Below are 20281 nucleotides of genomic sequence, written 5' to 3' on the forward strand. Positions count from 1 at the left end.
ATATATTTGCCTCATTTTCTTCCTTCCTATTCTTTCTCATTTTAATACAAGACAATTTTTTAACTTCTGAATATGGTAGAAGCTTCCCACTTACAGATGGGAGCAAGGTGATCCTTGATTTCCATGTCTGATTTTTGTTAATTTGGGTTTTATTCCCTTTCGCCCTCATTGGTTCCAAAATTGCAAATTATCCACCTCCCCCATGTGTCCTGGCGTCAAAACAGTTCTGGATTAGAAAGTGATTATGCAAAGTTTATTCTAAAATCAAAAGCTAAAGAAGACCTCCCACGGTTTTTGTTTAGTTAAAAACAATTTACTGAATCCCATTTCTGATTAGGAATTTGGAAGTGCAAACTGCCAACATCCAGGGATGGGTCCTAACTTCCAATTTGCATGGGGCAAGTGGGAGTATGTTCACCCTGAGCTTGGCTGTCTCCTCTGCCTAAAAACATCCTTGCCTTAGTCACCTTGGGTCCTGGCTGCTTTTGGAGTTACCATACACATCTCTCTAAGTTCTCTTTCGCCTCAGCTCAAGGCACAAAACCTCAAGCCCTGGGGTTCCTGCTGTGGTGCAGTAGGATCAGCGGTGTCTCTGCAGAGCCACAGCGCAGGTTCGATTCCCTGGCTCGGCCAGTGGGTTAAAGGATCCAGTGTTGCCACTGCAGCGTGTGTCACAACTGGGGTTCAAATCTGATCCCCGGTCAGGAACTTTCATATGCTGTGGAGCAGCCAAAAAAGAAAAGAACCAAAAATAAGTAAATAAAAGCTCAAGCCCCTCCAGTGTCCAACTAGCTGAACAAGAACAGCCCCAGCCCCCCACCTGTATCTGGAAACATCATATAGAAATCTGGCCTTATTGGAATTTATCAGATATGCAATACTGAATACTTTGTTTTTAGAGAATCCTAGGATCTCGAAAAAGGTTTTCATCGTAGTACATTCCTCAGGTGACTCTGTGGTTTATCAGTGTCACTAAAGCGAAATGCCTCGGTCAGCCATTTCCCATCATAGCCAATAAACTGATGTTTACTGTGCATCAGAGCTTGAGATGGAAAAGGGCATAAAGAGAGCCCACAAGGTAAATTCCAATCAGCAAGGGAGCAAAATTTGAGAAGCGTCATCCTGTCCGTGGACACGGAGAAAGTGGACTCTGAGGTGTCATCCGTTTATTTACGTATTATGTTCCAATTGGAAAATACAGTTTCTGAGAGAGAATGAACACTTTCCAGGAACATGAATTTCATATAGTAAAAGTTATGCTTTATAAGTTGGGCAACCTTATAGACCAGTTTAAAAACAGCTTAATGGATGGAACTGGCAGAAGATTCTATTTTATGACCAGGAAGTACCTTAGATGGAAGAATCTTGTGGAACAAATACTTGTCAATAGGTTCCTCTCATTGGGTCTCTGAGATAACACAAACTCATGGACCTTTCTCCCAAGCCTTTTCAGAATTTGTTTAGTCCAGGATCAGGTGTCGTGAATTACTAAAGAAATAGCTATCCAGAGATCTTTTGTGGTGCAGCAGGTTAAGGATCTGGCATTGTCCCTGCAGAGGCTCAGTTCACTGCTGTGGCTCGGGTTTGATCCCTGGCCTGGGAACTTCCACATGGCACAGGTGCAACCAAAACAATAAAAGTTAAAAAAAAAAAAAGAAGTATCTTCCCAACTCTTGAGAAAATGAAATAGAGCAATTCATTTGCTGCCATAGGAAGACTGTTTTCAAGTCCTTAGAACAGAGCTTAAATTTGATGTATTTTTTGTTCCATTTTCACTCTACATAACCACCAATCTTGATGCAACTTTCCTATCAAACTGTTTTTTCTTGATCATTTCAGGGCATTGGTTCTCTATTTAAAGTTTATGGATTACATGGGGACTTTTGAAGAAATGAAATATAAATACACTGACTTGGTGTTGATTCTCCACCTCAATGGAAAGACATTGATTGGCCACCACTGCTGTTGTTTTTTGCAGAACTGCACAAATATCGAGTGCTTACAAATCTCCTGTGTGGTGGGACGACTAGGAGGAGGAGAAAGTGCTGTCCTGAAAGTCAGATCACGGCTATGGGCCAAGACATTCCTCCAGGTAAGAAAGACACTGCAAGTGACTGTAGTTCCCAGTGCTGTACAGCAGGATCTCATTCACTTGTGACAGAGCATGGTGGAGGATAATGTGAGAAAAAGAATGTGTGCATGTGCGTGTGTGTGTGAGAGAGAGACTGGGTCATTTTGCTGTACAGTAGAAAATTGACAGAACACTGTAAACCAGCTATAATGGAAAAAAATAAAAATCGTTGAAAATTGTTTAAAAATTAAAAAAAGACACTGCAGTACTTACTCTTATCAGAAACCCCAAAAAAATGTGGGGCAGCAGGGAGTAGTTTCTGTTGTGGCGCAGCAGAAATGAACCCAACTAGGAACCATGAAGTTGCAGGTTAGATCCTTGGCCTTGCTCAGTGGGTTAAGGAGCCAGCATTGCCATGAGCTGTGGTGTAGGTCGCAGACGCAGCTCAGATCTGGCATGGCTGTGGTGTAGACCAGCGGCTACAACTCCAATTTGACCACTAGCCTGGGAACCTTCATATGCCACAAGTGCGACCCTAAAAAGCAAAAAGAAAAAAGAAGAAGAAGAAAAAGGAATTCCAGCGAAGCTTTATTAAAAAGACTTTTAAAATGTTTTGATTTTTAAAATTTTTAAACATTTTAATTTTCTATTTTTTCCACTAAAATTTTATATTTGATTTTTAATCTTTGTCAATGTCTTAAAAATTTTTATTTTTAAAAAATATTTTGTATTTATTTTATTAAAGTATAGCTGTGTCATGCCAATTTTTGCTCTACAGTGAAGTGATTCAGTCATGCATATATATATACATTTTTTTCTTATGCATTATGTTCCATCATATTCTGTCCCAGGAGATTGGATATAGTTTCTTGTGCTGTACAGCAGGACCTCATTTCTTTTTTTTTTTTTTTTTTTGTCTTTTTGTCTTTTTGGCCATTTCTTGGGCCACTCCCGTGGCGTATGGAGGTTCCCAGGCTAGGGGTCAAATCAGAGCTGTAGCCACCGGCCTAGGCCAGAGCCACAGCAACACGGGATCCGAGCCGAGTCTGCAACCTGCACCACAGCTCACGGCAACGCTGGATCCTTAACCCACTGAGCAAGGCCAGGGATTGAACCCTCAACCTCATGGTTCCTAGTCGGATTCGTTAACCACTGTGCCATGATGGGAACTCCAGGACCTCATTTCTTATCTATTCTAAATGTAACAGTTTGCATCTACTAACTCAAATGCCTCATCCATCCCAATCCCTCCCCACTAAAGAAATTTCTGAGAAGGAATTGCACCAAGGTTATCTTTCCCGTTATGTGAAAATGATTTTTTTTCAAGCTTTATTGAGCTATTATTGATATATGACCTATGTAAGCTTAAGGTATTAACAACATGACAATCTGTTACTACATGATTACCACAGGTAAGGTTAGTAGTTAATACTCCCCTTAGATAACTCCTTTTGTGTGTGTTGAGAACTTTTAAGATCTAGTCTCTTAACAACTCTGTAGTTTGTATAAACTTTGAAGTTTACTCTACATTGTGGTTGACTGTAAACTATGTTGTATATGGGATCTCCAGGACTTTTTGATCTACTAGTTGCAATTTGTATTCTTATCACAACATTTTTCCATTTCCCCCACCCACAGGCCCCTGGAAACCATCATTAATTACTCACTATGAGTTTGGCTTTTTTTAGATTCCACATATAAGTGGGATAATATCTTATTTTTCTTTCTCTAGCTTATGTCATTTAGCATAAAGTTCCCAAGGTCTACCCATAGTGTTGCAAAAGGCAAGATTTCTTTTTTTTTATGGCCGAATGATATTCCTCTGTGTGTGTGTGTGTGTGTGTGTGTGTGTGTGTGTGTGTGTGTGATATTTTAGGTGAAGACAATTTAAATATCCCGAGTCCCTAAGACCTTCAGACAATCAATAACTTAGATTTGAACCAATCTGTTTAACTTACCACTGTCTAGTATTTCCTCAGTAAATATTAGCTAATGAAAGGATGGTGAGTACAAGAATATAACTCAAGCCCGAATGCCTGGGGAAAAATAAAATAGCCATCAATTTACAAGGGGAAGAGATACTGTCCTAGGAAGTTCTTCTTGTCTAGGTCCTTCTTGTCCTACCACCTGGGTTTCAGTGAGGACACGTCTCAGTAAAGTATGTTGATGCGTAGATTCCTCGCTGCTTTGGCTGGTCTGGTCTGGCATCGCACCTTTCCATGGATGGTTACATTCATTGTGTGCATTTGAAAGGTTTAAAATATCTTATGCTTGGTAGAGGAATTTTTCCCTTTGGAAAATGCTATGTATATGATACTACATTGTTGTGACCATGTTGTTTGCCGAGGATTTGGGAAGAAAGAAAGCTAAATTAAAATTTCTACCAAGTCTATGCATTCTTGCTTGTCCTTAATTACTAAAAAGTTAATTTGGTTCATTGTGCCACAGAAGGTCCAATGGTAAAATCCTTTTGCATCTGCTAATGTAACTGCAGCATATGGAAGTTTCCAGGCGAGGGGTTGAATTGGAGCTGCAGCTGCCAGGCTGTACTACAGCCTCAGCAACACCAGATCTGAGCCATATCTGCAACCTACACCACAATTTACAGCAACCCTGGATCCTTAACCCACCGCATGAGGCCAAGGATTGAACCTGCATCCTCACGGACACTGTGGGACACTGTGTCATGTCCTTAACCCAGTGAGCCACAATGGGAACTGTACTAAGGCAGGATTCTTCAACCTCAGTACTGTTAATATTTTGGTTCAGATGCTTGCAGGGCTGTCCTACAGGATGTTTAGCAGCATCCCTGGCCCCTGCCCACCAGATGCCGATAGCAACTCCCACCCCAGTAGTGACAACCAAAAATGTCTCCAGGCACTGCCAACAGCCCCTGGGGGTCAAAATCACCTCCCCCACACATTGAACAACTGAGATAAGGAGAAAGGTGATGCACAATTGATTGATTTCTTTTTTGTTAAACCGGTATTTTATTCATTCACTCAACAAACATTTATGAAGTGCCAAGTGCCGACTCTGTCAGGCACTGCTTTGGGTACCACTTGCTCACCATCAATTTGCTCACTGCCATTCTGCTCTTTGGCTGTTACTTCATATTTAAGAGTTGGGGGAGATGAATCTGGGTGAATTCCCAAAAGCGCACAATCTACATGACAAACAACCATCCCTCCTATGACTTCATGTACCACATGCCCTGAAATGAAGGAGAACAACATTTCAAGGAAGCACAGCTAAAATAATGACAAGACAGTCAAGTTGTGGGGAGGAGAGGGGGCGTGCACCTACGGCATACAGAAGTTCCCAGGCTAGGGGTCAAATTGGAGCTGTAGATGCTAGTCTATACCACAGCCACAGCAATATCAGATCTGAGCCACATCAGCAACCTACACCACAGCTCATGGCAACACCAGATCCCTAACCCACTAAGCAAGGCCAAGAGTAAAACCTACATCCTCATGGATACTCATCAGGTTCATAACCCACTGAGCCACAACAGGAACGCCCAGACACGACTCTTTTAGATAACATGTCTCACTTCTACGCGTAACATTGTCCCAGCAGAAGACTGACCTTTGGAGTGAAAGAGCCATCTCCACTTCCCAGTTAAACAAGACCCAGTGAGTGTGGAAAACACCAGTAGGGAGCTTTCTAAACCATAAATGTTTAGCACAAGTAGCGTCAGACCACAACAATCAGCTGGGCCAGTCTGAAGTTCTACCAGAGCAGCGTGACACCTCCAAAGATTCCAGAGAGACTGGCACACGTCACTTTGTGTTTACCCACAGCCGTAGCCTAAACTTCTATACCCCCGCCTCAGCTTCTGCTTATACCAGCCTTGGAAGCCGACTGCCATAGGGCAGAGCATTATGGCCAATCTCCCCCCATCTGTAGCTTTCTTGATACTGGAAGTCTTTAATGGTTTGATCGCACAAGCCAGAATGAGGTAAATATTTTCTGCCTTCCTAATCCAGGCAAAGAAGTTTACAGTTCTCAGTTCACAGATTGGCTGCATTATGTTTGGTTTTGCCCATGTCGTGAATGTGTATACTGATCGGAAAAATTAATTTTTTTTTTGGTTGCACCCACAGCATGCAGAGGTTTCTCAGGCCAGGGATTGAACCCACCTGAGCCGCTGCAGTGATGTCAGATCCTTAACCTGCTGCGCCACAAGGGAACTTCTCCCCATTATGTTCTTTACTAATAGCACTTGTTCTTAGCCCTTTTAGGAACTCTGATTTTGTTTCTATTTTAACCATGTTGTGCCAGGTCTTTTGTTAAAAGACAGATTATCTTTAGAAATAAGAAGAAAGTGAATGTTGGTTGGATGGGTGACTGGATGGATGCCTGGACAGATATAGGATGAATGATGGATGGATGGATGGATGGATAATAAATGGGTGGGTGATTTATGGATGGATAAATGGATGATGGCTAGATGATGGATGGGTGAATGGATCATGAATGGATAGATGGATGAGGAAAAAATAAAAGAAAGAGAAAAGAAGGAAGGAGAAACCTTTGCTTTGGAAATGGACAACATTGAAAATAATTGGCTGGCTGCTATTATAACTTTTAAAACCTTTACATGAAATAAATATTTTTGATTTCAGAGGAAAAATGATCCCTATTCTCTTGCATCCCTGGTGTCCTTTGAAGTTAAGAAGATGCCTTATAAAGATCAGCCAGCAAAACTCCCAGAAGGCAGCATAGCAGTGAGTATCAAAATATAGAGGTACAAATAATTTGTCAGATTATTTTAAAATCATTTATTTTCACTTGTGCTGGGTTTAAGTGCTTATCACATTGACTTGAGAAAAATTTTCCTCCTCAGATCATTACTTTCTTACTTCAGTCTGGAAATTTCTTGCTGTCATTTGATCAGATTTTTAAACCTTCATTGTAAATGTCTATCCCCCAAAAAGTCACAGGGTTAGACTAATAACGCTTTTTTTTTTTTTTTTTTTGGAGCCGCCTCACAGAACATGGAGTTCCTGAGCCAGAGATCAAAGTCTGAGCCCTAGTTATGACCTACACCGCCACCGTGGCAACACCAGATCCTTAACCCACTGTGCTGGGCCAGGGATTGAACCTGCATCCCAGTGCTCCAGAGACACTGCTGATCCTGTTGCGCCACAGCAGGAACTCCAGGACTGTTTTTAATTCGGCCATTTCATTTGAAAGAAATCCAGATAGTAACAATCATCATAATGAAATCACACTGATTGTTCATTTTAAAGAAAGCCTGGTGGAGTTCCTGCTGTGGCACAACAGGATCGGTGGCATCTCTGTAGCGCCAGGACGCAGGAGTAGAGGAGAATCCACAGATTTCAAAACAGGTTCATTGGGAGTGCCATCCCAACTCCACCTCGCTCTAACTGGAAACCTTCCAGAAATCACTCTGTGTACTTTCCTGAGGCTATTAGCCACATTTACCAGAAAGTATTATTAAGAAGACTGTTACAATTATATATACATCTCCAACATTGTATCTAAAATGAGCTAAATTTCACTAATAGTAGTCTCAGTAATAGTCTCAATAGCCAAATAATCTCAGCAATGTAACCCTCCCAAAGTGTCTTTACCTTCTCTGGCCAAGTCCAGGAAACCCACTTGGAAATGTCCATATATTCCCACAGTCTAACTATTTCAGCAAACTTTGGTGGCGTTGCAAGCAAGCACTGCCACATCTTTCTTCACTTAGCTTGCTCTCTTTCTCTCACGAGTTGTCTGCTATACTTTGGATTTATGGTCTACCTAGAAAATAGAGGCTTGGGGTTTTAAATAGAGAATGTTCGTCTGAGGAGGTTCAAAGGCTTGTAACTCTCAGGGAGATAAATCTGGGTCCTTTGTTTTCTCTGAGCACGTGCCCCGCAACGGAAACATATGGCACAGTCAATTCCATCGACAGGCTTGCTTCTTTCTGAACTGGCCACAGGTGACAGCCTGCTGTGCTCAACTCATCTCAAGAGATCCACAAAATGATCAGAGACACCCTTGTTAGTGCATCTTTTAAGAAGTCTTGTTGTCTGATGTAGATGACTGACCTCACCACTTATGTAAAGGTTATGGGAAAAACTTCCAAGTCTCCCAACCCTCGATGGATTATAGAAGATCTTGCCAGTAGAAAGTTAGCTGGGATCACCAGGTTTGAGAAAACTGTGCTTGAGCTGGAAGATGATTTTTTTCTTCTGTGTCTCAAAAATCTTGTCATTCTTATCTTGAGAAGGACCCAGCAGAAAGGAATCGTGTTCAGGTGGTAGCGTCAGTTGGACTAGGTGGTAGGAGGATCATGAGAGCTCCAATCCACACCTCTTGGTTCTTTCCTTGGTAATAAGACAAGAATATTTGCCTGTTTTCCAATGCCCTTGGGTGTAACGATGAGTCTGTCTGACCTTCCTTTCCCACATGGTCACAATTGCAACCATTTCTTGAGCCCCAGATAAGCTTTCCAGGGGGTTGAAGGAAATAGTAACCCCACTGGCTATTGGCACAGGATCGGTGTTTGTAACCAATGAACACTTCATGAGAGCTGACACTCATCATGTTCAGAGATGAGGGAAAGGTGGCCTGATGTAAAGGGACAGGACTGAGCCCAGAATCATTATAGCACAGAAAAAAAAAATTTGTTATTTGAACACTTTTTTTTTTTTTGGCTGAACCCACAGCATGTGGAAGTTCCTAGACCAGCGACCAAACCTGCACCATGGCAGTGACCCCTAGCCACTGCAGTGACAACACCAAATCTGTAACCCACTGCAACACAAGGGAACTCCTTGAACACTTTTGCCTATTAATAAACTTTGGCATTTGTGTGCCATGTGACTAAAGCCAAATTCCCTAACTACATCTAGAAGAGAATATTATTGTCTGGTGTAACTCTAAAGGCAGGTATTATAAAATACTTCAGGAAAAACCTTATTTAAAAATGCATACATATGTGTTCCTGCTGTGGTGCGGTGGGTTAAGGATCTGGCATTGCTGCAGCCGTGGCATAGGTCGCGGCTGCAGCTCAGCTTCAATCCCTGGCCTGAAAACTTCCATGAGCTGTGGGTATGGCCAAACTTCTTTTTCATTTTAAAAATTAAAACTCATGCATAAACTGTGAGTCTCTTGGACTTTTTGAGTTGTTAGCAAAACTTCAGGCTCTTAAAATGGAATTCTTTCATTAAGCACTTGCGTGGAGTTCAAACTTATCATAGGGACTTCTTATCTCATGGGGCTATTTGAATGTTGTTAAAATGTGTGTTCAGCTGGTCTACTTCATGTTATGATTTTATTCTAAACGGCACTGTAGGTAGGGTGTCTTGGTACATTTATATGAAACATTCTTGTGACCCCACTGAAGTATGTTTACTTAAGATTTTGTGATACATAAATACAGATGTCAACATTAATTACAGTTGCAAATGCAAGGAGGCTTTTTCCTTCTACCTTGGTATTTTATCAAAATATACAAACACATACCCTAAATGTCAATGATAAAATGTAGGCATATTAAAGACTTATTTATGGCCTTCCCATCATAATAAAGAACAACAAAATTTACAACATGATGAAAATTTACGATTAAATGTTCCCTACTTAGCATCACTTTAAGAACATCTAAACTGCTTACAATTTATGGATCCCATTTCCTAAAACTGCCGATAGCCATAGCAAGTGAATGCCACAATTTTATACTATTTCTTTAAATAACTGCACATTCTTGATGCATGAAAAAATGAAAACAGTTTGTTGATTAGTTGGCATGAAATGGAATTTTTCTCCCTAAGTTTTATGTGCTTTAGTTACACCACATGACCCTCTTTCTGAAAGCAATGAAAACATGCAGTCAAAAACTCATATTCTTCAATTAAAGCTTTGGCCCTAAATATACTCCATCATTTCCCTTGGGACCACCTTCTTGAGAAATGAATCTAATTAGGAAAGATTTGGATAATTTGGCTAATTACATCACTGTGTGAGATTATGCAAAAGTTCTGTGCAATCCAAGATGGTAGCCACTCACTGGGTCACTGTCAACACGGATGGTGAGGACTCAAGATGTGGGTAGAGTGACTGAAGAACTGAACAGTTTTATTTCATCTTAATTCACCTCAGTTTAAAACCATAGGGGTATAAGCTATTTTTTTTTTTTGCCATTAAACACAGCTTTAGTTTTTGGGTAAGACTGCATGTCACTATAACCAATGAAAATTTAGCAGGTGTTACATGCTGCAAGGGTTAAAAAAAAAAAAAAAAAAAAAAAAAAACGCTGGATTTTGGAGACTTAGTTTAAAAAAAAAAGAATGTCAAGTATTTTATGAATATTTTATTTCAATTATATGTTGGAATAATTTTGATATTAAGGGTTGTATAAGATATATTATTAAAGTGAATGCACCATATTTCTCTTAACTCATTTTTAATGTGACTACTATAAAATTTTAAATGACACGCATGGCTTGCAAAATATATATGTATGTGTATATGTATATATATCCCAGTACCCACAGCATATAGAAGTTCCCAGGCTGAGGATCAAATCTGAGCTGCAGCAATGCCAGATCCTTAACCTGCTGTACCATATCAGGACTCCCTTTCATTATACATCTGTTAGACAGCACTGGTCTTATACAAGGTTCTAGCTTGAAGCTCTTGATAATACCTACAGAGCTTCAGAGAATGTGGGGTATTTAATAAATCTTATTTGAAATGAAAGACAAATCTTACTGTAGATCAGTCATTAGAAACTCTAGAAATTAAGATCTATTTTTCTCATTATTAACTATCCAGTGGATAATCTAAGCTTCTTATGGCTTATCAATATGAGCTTGCAGACAAATATAAATATTAGGCATAACAAAGTTTAGGTATTTTTCTACATTTTATCTTGTCACCAAGCTTCCCCCAAACCATCTTGGGGTTTGCACAGGACTAAGACACATTTAAATAAATGTGGAGCCTGTAAAAGTGCTTATATTTCTTCCCTCTTCAGCTTGCCTGTAGAGTTCAAGTTTCTAGTTTATACAGAGTACTGAGTTTCAGGAAAAGCTTGGCTTTACCTGTTTCCACTGGCATATGAAATGCCCTGTTGCCCTCGACAGATGTGAATGTCACTTAACTTACTAATCATTGAGTTCTCCGGAAGACCCAAATGACTCTTCCAATGATGTGTTACATGTGATGCATCCTCCTCTTCCCAGCAGCATCCATCTAGTTCCTTGCCCTGGAAAGCGAAGATATGTTCTGGGGTACTCTTGCTGATCTGTATGTCTACTGTCCCTAGTATAGCAACTTCTTGACTGTACAGTGAAAAACCCAGATACGTGTAGGAAAACACCAGGGGCGACGGAGATCTCTGCAGCTGCACCCATTTCAGGTCAAAGAGATAAAATCGAGCCGCCTCCGTGCCACAGAGAAGTCCTAAAGGCAGCAGGCAAGGCGAGCAGAATGCAGGTGTGGGAGCAAAGTCACTGAGTTTGCTTGCCTTCCACTAAAACTCTACATCCCGTCCTCTTCTTAATTATTATTAATGCCTCCCTTTAATTACAGATGGTGAATGTATGTGACATGCATAATCCTTACACTAAAAGTGCTCAGAGAAAGCGTATGAAGTGGTATGTTTCAAATGAACATAATATTCCTGGCAGCAGACAACCATTTTGGGGGTGAGAATTTTAGAATTTTGGAACTAATAAGGACAGCAGTGATCATTGACTCTCAGACTATTTTAAGACTGTTCTTGCAATCTTAGGAAGCAAATACAAGCAAAAAGCCAGGGGATTTTGTAATCTTAACTTAAAAAGCTGTTTTCTGCTTCTAGAAACCCTACTAAGTATATCCTATTCAATTGAATGCTTTATTTGTATTTTTCCATCCTGGTCGCAAAAAGAAACCCCATCAAATATCATTATTAGATCTTTGTGAGTGACCCCACCCCCCCGTCTGTTTCTGCAGGCAGATCAGTTTTATAGAACATACACTGAAACCTGCAATAGCTAAGGGCAAAGAAACCCAGCAAAGTCCTCAGTAGCTGTTCACTCATTCCATTCCGCTTCTTTATTAAACCAACAATTTGTGCAGTCTGTGGTCTATGACCCTTATTTCAACTCCTTTAGCTTAGTTTTTTTTTTTTTTTAACATACAAAACTAGGACCATTTCCTATATTACAAAAAAATATTGAAGGGTGACTTCAGCTATTCATGAGGTAAATCAAGAGTTCCCTGGTGGTGCAGCAGGCTAAAGAGCCGGCACTGACACTGCAGCAGCTCCAGTCACTGCCATGGCTCAGGTTTGATCCCTGGCCCAGGAATTTCCACATGCTATGGGTGTGGCCAAAAAAAATAAAATAAAAATGAGGTAACTCAGAAGAGGGAAAATGGAAATGGATTGTTGCCTGTCCTTCTGTAAATTACTTATTAGTAAAGTTGGGTGATCTCCTGAGTTGTCTCTGCAGTGGCTCGGGTCACTGCTGAGGTGCAGGTTGGATCCAGCCAAAAAAAATTTTTTTTTTTTGGTGATCTCTAACACATGCTCTAAATATAGACTGAAACCATGTTGTTTCCTCAGTAGACTTAAGGCTTGGGGGAATAAATGGTTTCAAGAAACCTCTGAAGTGTCTGTCCACGGCTCCAGATTTTCTCTCTCTTAGGTCCCTGGAACTGGCCTGGGAATGCATGACCACTGCCATCCTTTAGAGCTCCAAATTCTAAAGTGTGCAGTATTACAACTGTATATATAGGTCTGCTCCCAGTAATATGAGAGTCGGGGTTTTTTTTCTTTTTTGGGGGGCCACACCTGCGGCATATGGAGGTTCCTAGGCTTAGGGGTCCAATTCAAGCTACAACTGCCAGCCTACACCACAGCCACAGCAAGTCGGAATCTGAGCCGAATCTGCGACCTACACCACAGCTCACAGCAACGCAGGATCCTTAACTCACTGAGCAAGGCCAGGGATCGAACCCACATCTGCATGGATCCTAGTCGAGTTCATTAGCGGCTGAGCCATGAAGGGAACTCCAGAGGGTCGTTTTAAAGTATCACTCTGTGCCCTTTTTCTGAGCACCCCAAGATCTAGGACTGAGCATTGATTCATACATTATCAGACATAACTCACCAAGGGACAAGGATGTAGAGAGAAATGATACAGAAGTGACCTAGTTGTCGACTTGCTCCTCTGGCCACATCCATGCTCAGGGCCACTTTAGAATAAATGGCCTAGGCTGCAGAATCCACGTGGCCTGGTGATGCTCTGAGTCCCTGCGTTTCTTCAGTACTTATACAATGAGACCTGTCTTCCAACGGTGGCAAGTTGGGTGAGCGTGATCCATCGCAGTCATGGAATGTTTCACTACCTATTGATGTGTTGGATGAATAGGGGTGACGCCGGCCAGAGGGGCTCACGGGCAAAGGAAGAAGGTATAATGGTGAGTAGGCTACACCAGCGTTTTGGTGCTGAGGGCATGTGTCAAGTCTCGAGCAGTCCTGGCCATGTGGAATCCTAGCAGTGTCACTATCACCGACATGGCTCAGCCTGGATACCAGAGATATCTGGGGAATTCCTGCCATGGTGCAGGGGGTTAAGAATCTGACTACAGCAGATGAGGTTATTGCAGAGGTATGGGTTCAATCCCCCGCCTGGCACAGTAGGTTAAAAGGATCCAATGTTGCTGCAGCTGCAGTGTAGGTCACAGCTCTGGCTTGAAATCAATCCCTGGCCCAGGAACTCCCATATGCTGTGGGTGCAACCATAAAATTAAAAACAACAAAAACATATTTGGGGCTGGAGAATCAAGTGAGTTAAGCCATCAGTATGTCTTTGGCACAGGGGAAGTGGCCCATGCTGAAGAAGCAATAAAAACCATGACAGGCTAAGAAGAGTGTAGACAAGTTGCTCAGATCTAGTTGAGAAGGAAGAGGAAGGAAAGACCTGAGCAGAGCCAGGACCTGACACTGGGCCCAGGCTGTGAAAACGCCTGTGTTTCCAGCCGGGGAGAGCACCAGAGCCCCCAGCCCACTGTGAGTTCATCCTCACCTCCCAGTGGGTTAGAGAATTGTGAGTGGCCTGGTGTTCCAGGCTCGGGACGGGGCTCCAGATCCTTCCAATCAATGTAGTTAAAGTGAGGCAGCGCTTACTTCTCCAAAACCAGATAGGCCTGCTTGGGCGAAGGGCTGGGTCTCTCCTTGTTTTTGGTTTGGGGTGGAGGTTCTCCAGGGGCTCAGGTCCCCAGCACTCTGGCAATGGCAGGGCTTCCTCTGGCCCACATGGGGAGGCAGAGGGGGTCCACACAGGGGATGTGCAGCCCCCCTGGGAAGGTCTCCTTTTCCTCCAAGTTCTCTGCACCAGTGGGAAACAAGGTGAGCTCCAGTAGCAACTGCAAATCAGATTTAAGGCCGAAGGCAGCCACAACACCTCAGGGCAATTAGCGTTTACTCTGCTCACTGCGGTTACTCTCCTAAAATGCGAGCTGGCTGGCCTTACATGGCTGTGATGGATAGCACAGTGATGCTCCTTGTTGACGGAGCTCGGAGCCAAGGGATAAAGGGGCCGTGATGCGAATGAGACCTACGGAGCACGAAGCCCCTCTGTTCTCAGTTTTCTCATCTGTAAAATGGGGAACTAGGGGATTTCTACTCTGCTCCCACCTTCAGCCGTCTGTGCTTATTTGCAGGCTCACCTCTCGGGAATATGAGCCCAGTTCTGTGGAGAAACATGTGTGGGCAGGCTGGGCTTCTTGTAAGGGTCTATTGTTTAGCCATTTTTGCCATAAAAGGTCCAACCCAAATGAAGGTCATTCCTTTCCACCTTACTGGTTCTTGGTCCACCTCAATTCTAGTCTAGGATTTCTGAGTTGCTGGAAACGAAACACCCACCAAGTGTCTGCAATTAGATGTGCTCCCAACCTGGGGCCGAGAATGTGCTAATTTTTAAGATTCCATGTTCTGTGCTGTAAATCTTCCAGTCTCCTCTGGGGTGATTTCAATGATGGCATGGATCCTTTCAGAAGTATCCTCGGTATTATATCAGTAGTTACTGCTCTGTTTCATCAAACAGTTTTCAAACTAGAGCTTATTTCCTTTATTTCCCCTTTCAGATTAAAACATCGGTAATTTGGGCCACCCCAAATGTTTCCTTCTCCATCCCATTATGGGTAATAATACTGGCAATACTTCTTGGGTTACTGGTTCTGGCCATTTTAACCTTGGCTTTATGGAAGGTAAGTATATTTGCTTTCTTTTCAAGTCGAGAGGCCACTAAGGGGCCTTTTAGAAGGACATACCCAGGATTTAAGAAGACAAGGCTAGAGGCATGATTAGGGGATTTCTAACAGTGGGACTCAAGGGAAAATTGTGCCTTGTTTGCTTTGGCAAACCTCATATGCTTGTGTAACTGACATTTAAGAAGATTGAGGGTGTTTAATGCTGCTTTTATCTTGAGATTTCTTGTAAATAAATATAAAGAGTTAGATTTTATTAACTAAGACCTGTGATCTTCTTTCCAATATGCTTAGAGTGATCATGTTATTATGAAGTCTTCATTTTCTTGTTTAATGAATCAAGATCTGAAGCTTTTTGTTTACACAGTTCTATCAGCGATACTTACTTTTCACTAGAAACACAACACAGATGCAATTAATATAGTAATTGATAAATGGGCTTTCCAGTACACCACATAGATCACACCTGTTATAATATTCTTGGACTTGTTTTCTTGGTCTTGCCAACTCATTCATCTCCATTAAGAAGTCTTAACTTACCCTTTTCATGTGTTATGCTGAAGTTTGTGCTAAAAGTCTACAATAGGAATTAACGTCTGGTCCCCAAACCAACAATACTGCCAAGTTTGACAGAGCTTTCCGCTTCAGACTAGAAACAGTGTCACTACGACATGGCTGTAAGAGTAATTAATCCAGTCGCATCCTAGTTAACTGATATTGTTGCAGTTCTCCAAAATCATAATGTACTTTAATTTTGAAGCAACAGTTGAGAAAACCTCACCTTCTGAGTTAAATAATGGTTTTCCTGATCATTATCAGATGTTTTGTGCCATCCTGAGTCCAGACAGGTCTAGTGTACCATCTAACTTTAGTAACAGACTTTTGTGTTAGTCAGTTGTTCATGGTAACTTTATGTCCATAAATGATGCAACAGTATGGTGCAATTGACAGAATACTGCACTGGTCCTACAAAAGAAAGAGGACTCAATAGTTTTAATTCACACCCAAGGAATTGGGCTTCTAACCTAAGAAACAACAAGAATTGAGGTTCTAGGTTTCTAGGAAAGGTTGTATTCTCCTAGACCAAACACTCATTTGAAATTCAGGAGAATGAAGATTCTTTTAGAACTGCTTCTTCCCTGAGCTGCTGATTGATCTTTGGAAAGTCACTCACACACTTTGGGACTGAAATAAAGGACCCTTATCATTTTCCTCCGTAACCCGTATATAGGGCAGAGAGGGATGCTATCATTTTCCTCCGTAATCCGTATATAGGGCAGAGAGGGATGCAAGCACCTCTCTGCTTCTTCCTGTAGTCTATCCCTAGGGAGTCTTCAAGAACCTCCCTTCCCTGGCCAGCAGTTCACAGTGCCACAGGCTCCAGGAAACATGTAGAAAGAGCAGGGAGAGGATCTTGGGGTCAGGGTGCTGTCATCCCAGGAAAATCGACAAGGTCCATAAGCAGTTTCTATAAAACGAAGGTTTCTGTAAAACGAGCCATCTCCCATGATAATGATAGGGCAGAAAGGACAGGAACACTGCATATGCAACGCATTCCTCTCTGCAGGTAAAGCAGGAGCTCTTTCTACCTGCTAATTTAGAGAATTGGGGAGACTATATTCACAGAGCGCCGGGTTCCTTAGAAAACACACAAAGGGAAAAAAACTCTGAGAATGAGGGGTTTCACCAGTGCTCAGACTGACCGGACCTGAGAGCCCCTTTCTCTCTTTCCTAGTGCGGCTTCTTTGACAGAGCCAGACCCCCCCAAGATGACATGACCGACAGGGAACAGCTGACCAATGAGAAAACCCCTGAGGCGTGAAAAGGAAAACCACAGACCACAAAAACACCAACAACCCTGGTCCAGTTCAAAGAGGGTCATGAGAGTTCAACCAGGGTGTGCGTGTACCTGCCGACATCCTAGGAAACGGAAGCCCCACCCCCCGAGGGAAGCACCACCTCACCTACACTGTGCTTTGGAGAATTTGCCCTGGATCCCAGTGACCCTCTGCAGAAAGGATGCATCCTGGGGAACAGGGAAACAATCAGCCATCGGGTCATCTGCTTCAGTCCTTCTGTATCTGGCAGACGCTTTGAAATGGGTGTGGGGACGTGAGGTTGCTGTCCAGGTCAATGCCACCCATGTCTCAAAGACAAAAGTCTGAGTGATGATCGAACTGAGGACATGAACTGGACCAAACCTTCCCACACTACTGTATCCAGCGGAATATTTGACACCTCCCTCCAGAAAAGAAATGTTTCTAATGACACTGCAGCTCAGGGAGACAAGCATATGCTGTTGGTACTGTGAAAGAATTTTAGAAATGGCCAAGAGAGTCTTTGCAAGTGGGGGTGACGATTTATTTATTTATTTCCCCTGGCTCTGGGCAGATCCGCTAGAGGAATCAGAAATGCAGATTTGATTCGCTGGTTTTCAAAATCTCTTACAAAATGTCCTTCCAAGATAACCGTTTCGTGCAGAATTCGTCCTTTAATGGAGCTTCTTCAGGATTTAGAGAGTGTTGAGGAGAAGCCAGTTAGTATTAGAAGACCGTCTCACTCAACACCTTGCTGCCTTTGACCTGAACTTGCTTTTATTCACACCTGCCAGGGACTTGCGTCTGCTTAATTTAGCTTTGCAAAAAGTTTCAGTGATATTTCCTTTTACAAAACACTAATCTTTCCGTGCACTTAATTAGCAAGATACAGATTTCAAGAGACTCTCAACCTTGGGGGGAGGGGGTGTTTAAAAGTGAAATTCCTGGAGTCCAATAATAAAAAAGCAATTTAGTAATTTGGGGCACATACTATTGTTAATATCTGTAAAAGGCAACACCAGTATTTAGCTTGGGATTAAATACCTACTTTTTTTTCTACTATACCTCAAACTTACACTCACAGAGAAGACAGGTTCAACATCATAAGGAAGAGGAAATGTCAAGTTAGGCAGACGTGAGATGCACCTAGAAAAAGTTTTCCTAAGAATTTTATTTAGAATTGCCTACTCCAACTTTACTGTTCATTTTTACTGTTCATCTTTATAGTACCCAACTTTGGAAAAATAACTTAACTTAGGCTATTTTCCCATCATCTTGAATTTAACCATCACTGAAACTTGATGTTGAAAACTCCTGTAAATAATCCATAACCGTGTGTAACATTATCGTTTTTAAGTAAAATTGACCAGCCAAGTTTCTACAGTCTGCACAATTTTGTATCCTTTTTATGACAATGAAAAATGATTATGAAGAAATGCTGAACAAATTTTATATTTATGTGCAATACTTTATAGACCTATGTATCAAAAGCATGTTTACACTGGCATTAGTATTTTTTTTAAATTAATATCCCGAAGCATAAGTGCGATAGAACCAGCAGACCAAAACCCTTCAGTTTACAAAGCAGCTGGAAAATTTATGTCCCAATTTCAACAATCACACTCTATTTGAAAGATGAGCCAAACTCACAGACACTAAATTTTCGGTCATGCCTTAACCTGGAGTCGAGCCATTTGGCCACAGCTGCACAACTTCTTTAGAAACCAAATGAAAGGCAGATGGACAAATACACGAAACGGTTCATATTCTGCCTGCTTGTGAATTCGATCCTGTCATGGTAGCACTGTCAGGGCTGTGGGGGACCGAAGACTGGCCCCCAGCATGTGTGGTTGACTGGAGGAGAACTGCAAACAGTTCAGAGAGTTTGAGGGTCGCACCCCCCTCCCCACGAAGGCCTGCAGTGTTAGGTGTCTGGGGACAGTGGTTCACAGGGAGGTGGCTGCCTATCTCAAGGAGATAACCTGAGGGCTATTTCTCCAATTGTGTCATGTACACTGGTCTCTCTCTGCCCCAGCTCTTGTCATCATGCCTGACTTTTGGCCAAGAGAGAATAAGTCCTCAAGATTTTTGGTCCTAAAGGATCCTTGTTGCCTTTCAAGCTCACCTCTGTGAAGGGACTCAGAACTCTTAGAGTCAGGTCATACAGACAGTTGGAGGCAACTCCAGATGCCAGGAGCAAGACTGGGATCCCGCACAGAGCAAGGGATGAGGGCTTTAAAGGCACACTGCAGCATCCTCATAGGCTCACCCAAAAATGGTCCCCCTACTAGGGGGACAGGCACTGCTACCTACAGACATTTCACAGAGGGGGGTCAAGGTGCACGGTGGCCTTCTCTGCCACTTTGGATGTGCAAATGGAGAAAGGGGGGCCAACTGAGGTCAGGAGAACCCTCCAATCATCAGTTCTGGAGTGTCCCTCCACATGGAGAATATTCTAATCACGCACTGAGTGAATCTGCTCATATAAAGCCATTCCCTTTCAAAGTTCCCTGGTGAACCAGTGGGTTAAGGACCTGGCAGTGTCACTGCAGCAGCCCGGATCACTGCTGTGGTGTGGGTTTGATCCCTGGCCCGGGAACTTCCACATGCCAAAGATGCAGCCAAAAAAAAAAAAAAAAAAAAAGGAGCCAATCACTTTTATAATACATAATGTATCTTGCTTCTCTTAGAATCTGTATTTCAGACATGCCTTTTGAAATTCTAGCAGCTGATTTTTAAGACATGGGAAAAATAGGCAAATCAAGTTTTATAAACTTGGAGATTTTTATAAAGTAAATAACCTGGACTGGTCACCCCTGAAGCCCCACTCTTTGAACTCAACTCTTTTCTTGTTTTATTTAAGTATGAATGTAGGTATCTGTGAAGATTTTCATGTACCTATTTACCTTGTCACTAATAAAATGAAAACTTAAAGACATGACGTATTTGTGGTTTGTTTCACAAGCAACATAAAGCTTTCCCACAATGGCAGACATCAAAGGTTTCTGTCTTTACACCTTCTTTTTTTTTTTTTTTTTTTTTTTTTTTTTTTTTTTTGTCTTTTTGTCTTTTCTAGGGCCACACCTACGGCATATGGAGGTTCCCAGGCTAGGATCTGATCAGAGCTGTAGCTGCCAGCCTACACCAGAGCCACAGCAACGTGGGATCCAAG

The 20281-nt window shown here is 42.1% G+C and overlaps 1 protein-coding gene across 1 annotated transcript in view; it reads left to right on the forward strand.

Annotated features, from left to right (window-relative positions):
* Positions 1 to 20047, forward strand: part of ITGA8 (integrin subunit alpha 8) — a 170773-nt gene extending 150726 nt beyond the window's left edge. Inside the window, exons 27-30 of the mRNA XM_021064834.1 lie at positions 1979 to 2092; positions 6703 to 6804; positions 15170 to 15292; positions 17028 to 20047. Coding sequence (XP_020920493.1) covers positions 1979 to 2092; positions 6703 to 6804; positions 15170 to 15292; positions 17028 to 17114 — 426 coding nt within the window. The 3' untranslated portion in view covers positions 17115 to 20047. The remainder of the gene's footprint in view (positions 1 to 1978; positions 2093 to 6702; positions 6805 to 15169; positions 15293 to 17027) is intronic.

This window comes from Sus scrofa, chromosome 10 (assembly GCF_000003025.6).
Source record: "Sus scrofa isolate TJ Tabasco breed Duroc chromosome 10, Sscrofa11.1, whole genome shotgun sequence".
Taxonomy (NCBI): domain Eukaryota; kingdom Metazoa; phylum Chordata; class Mammalia; order Artiodactyla; family Suidae; genus Sus; species Sus scrofa.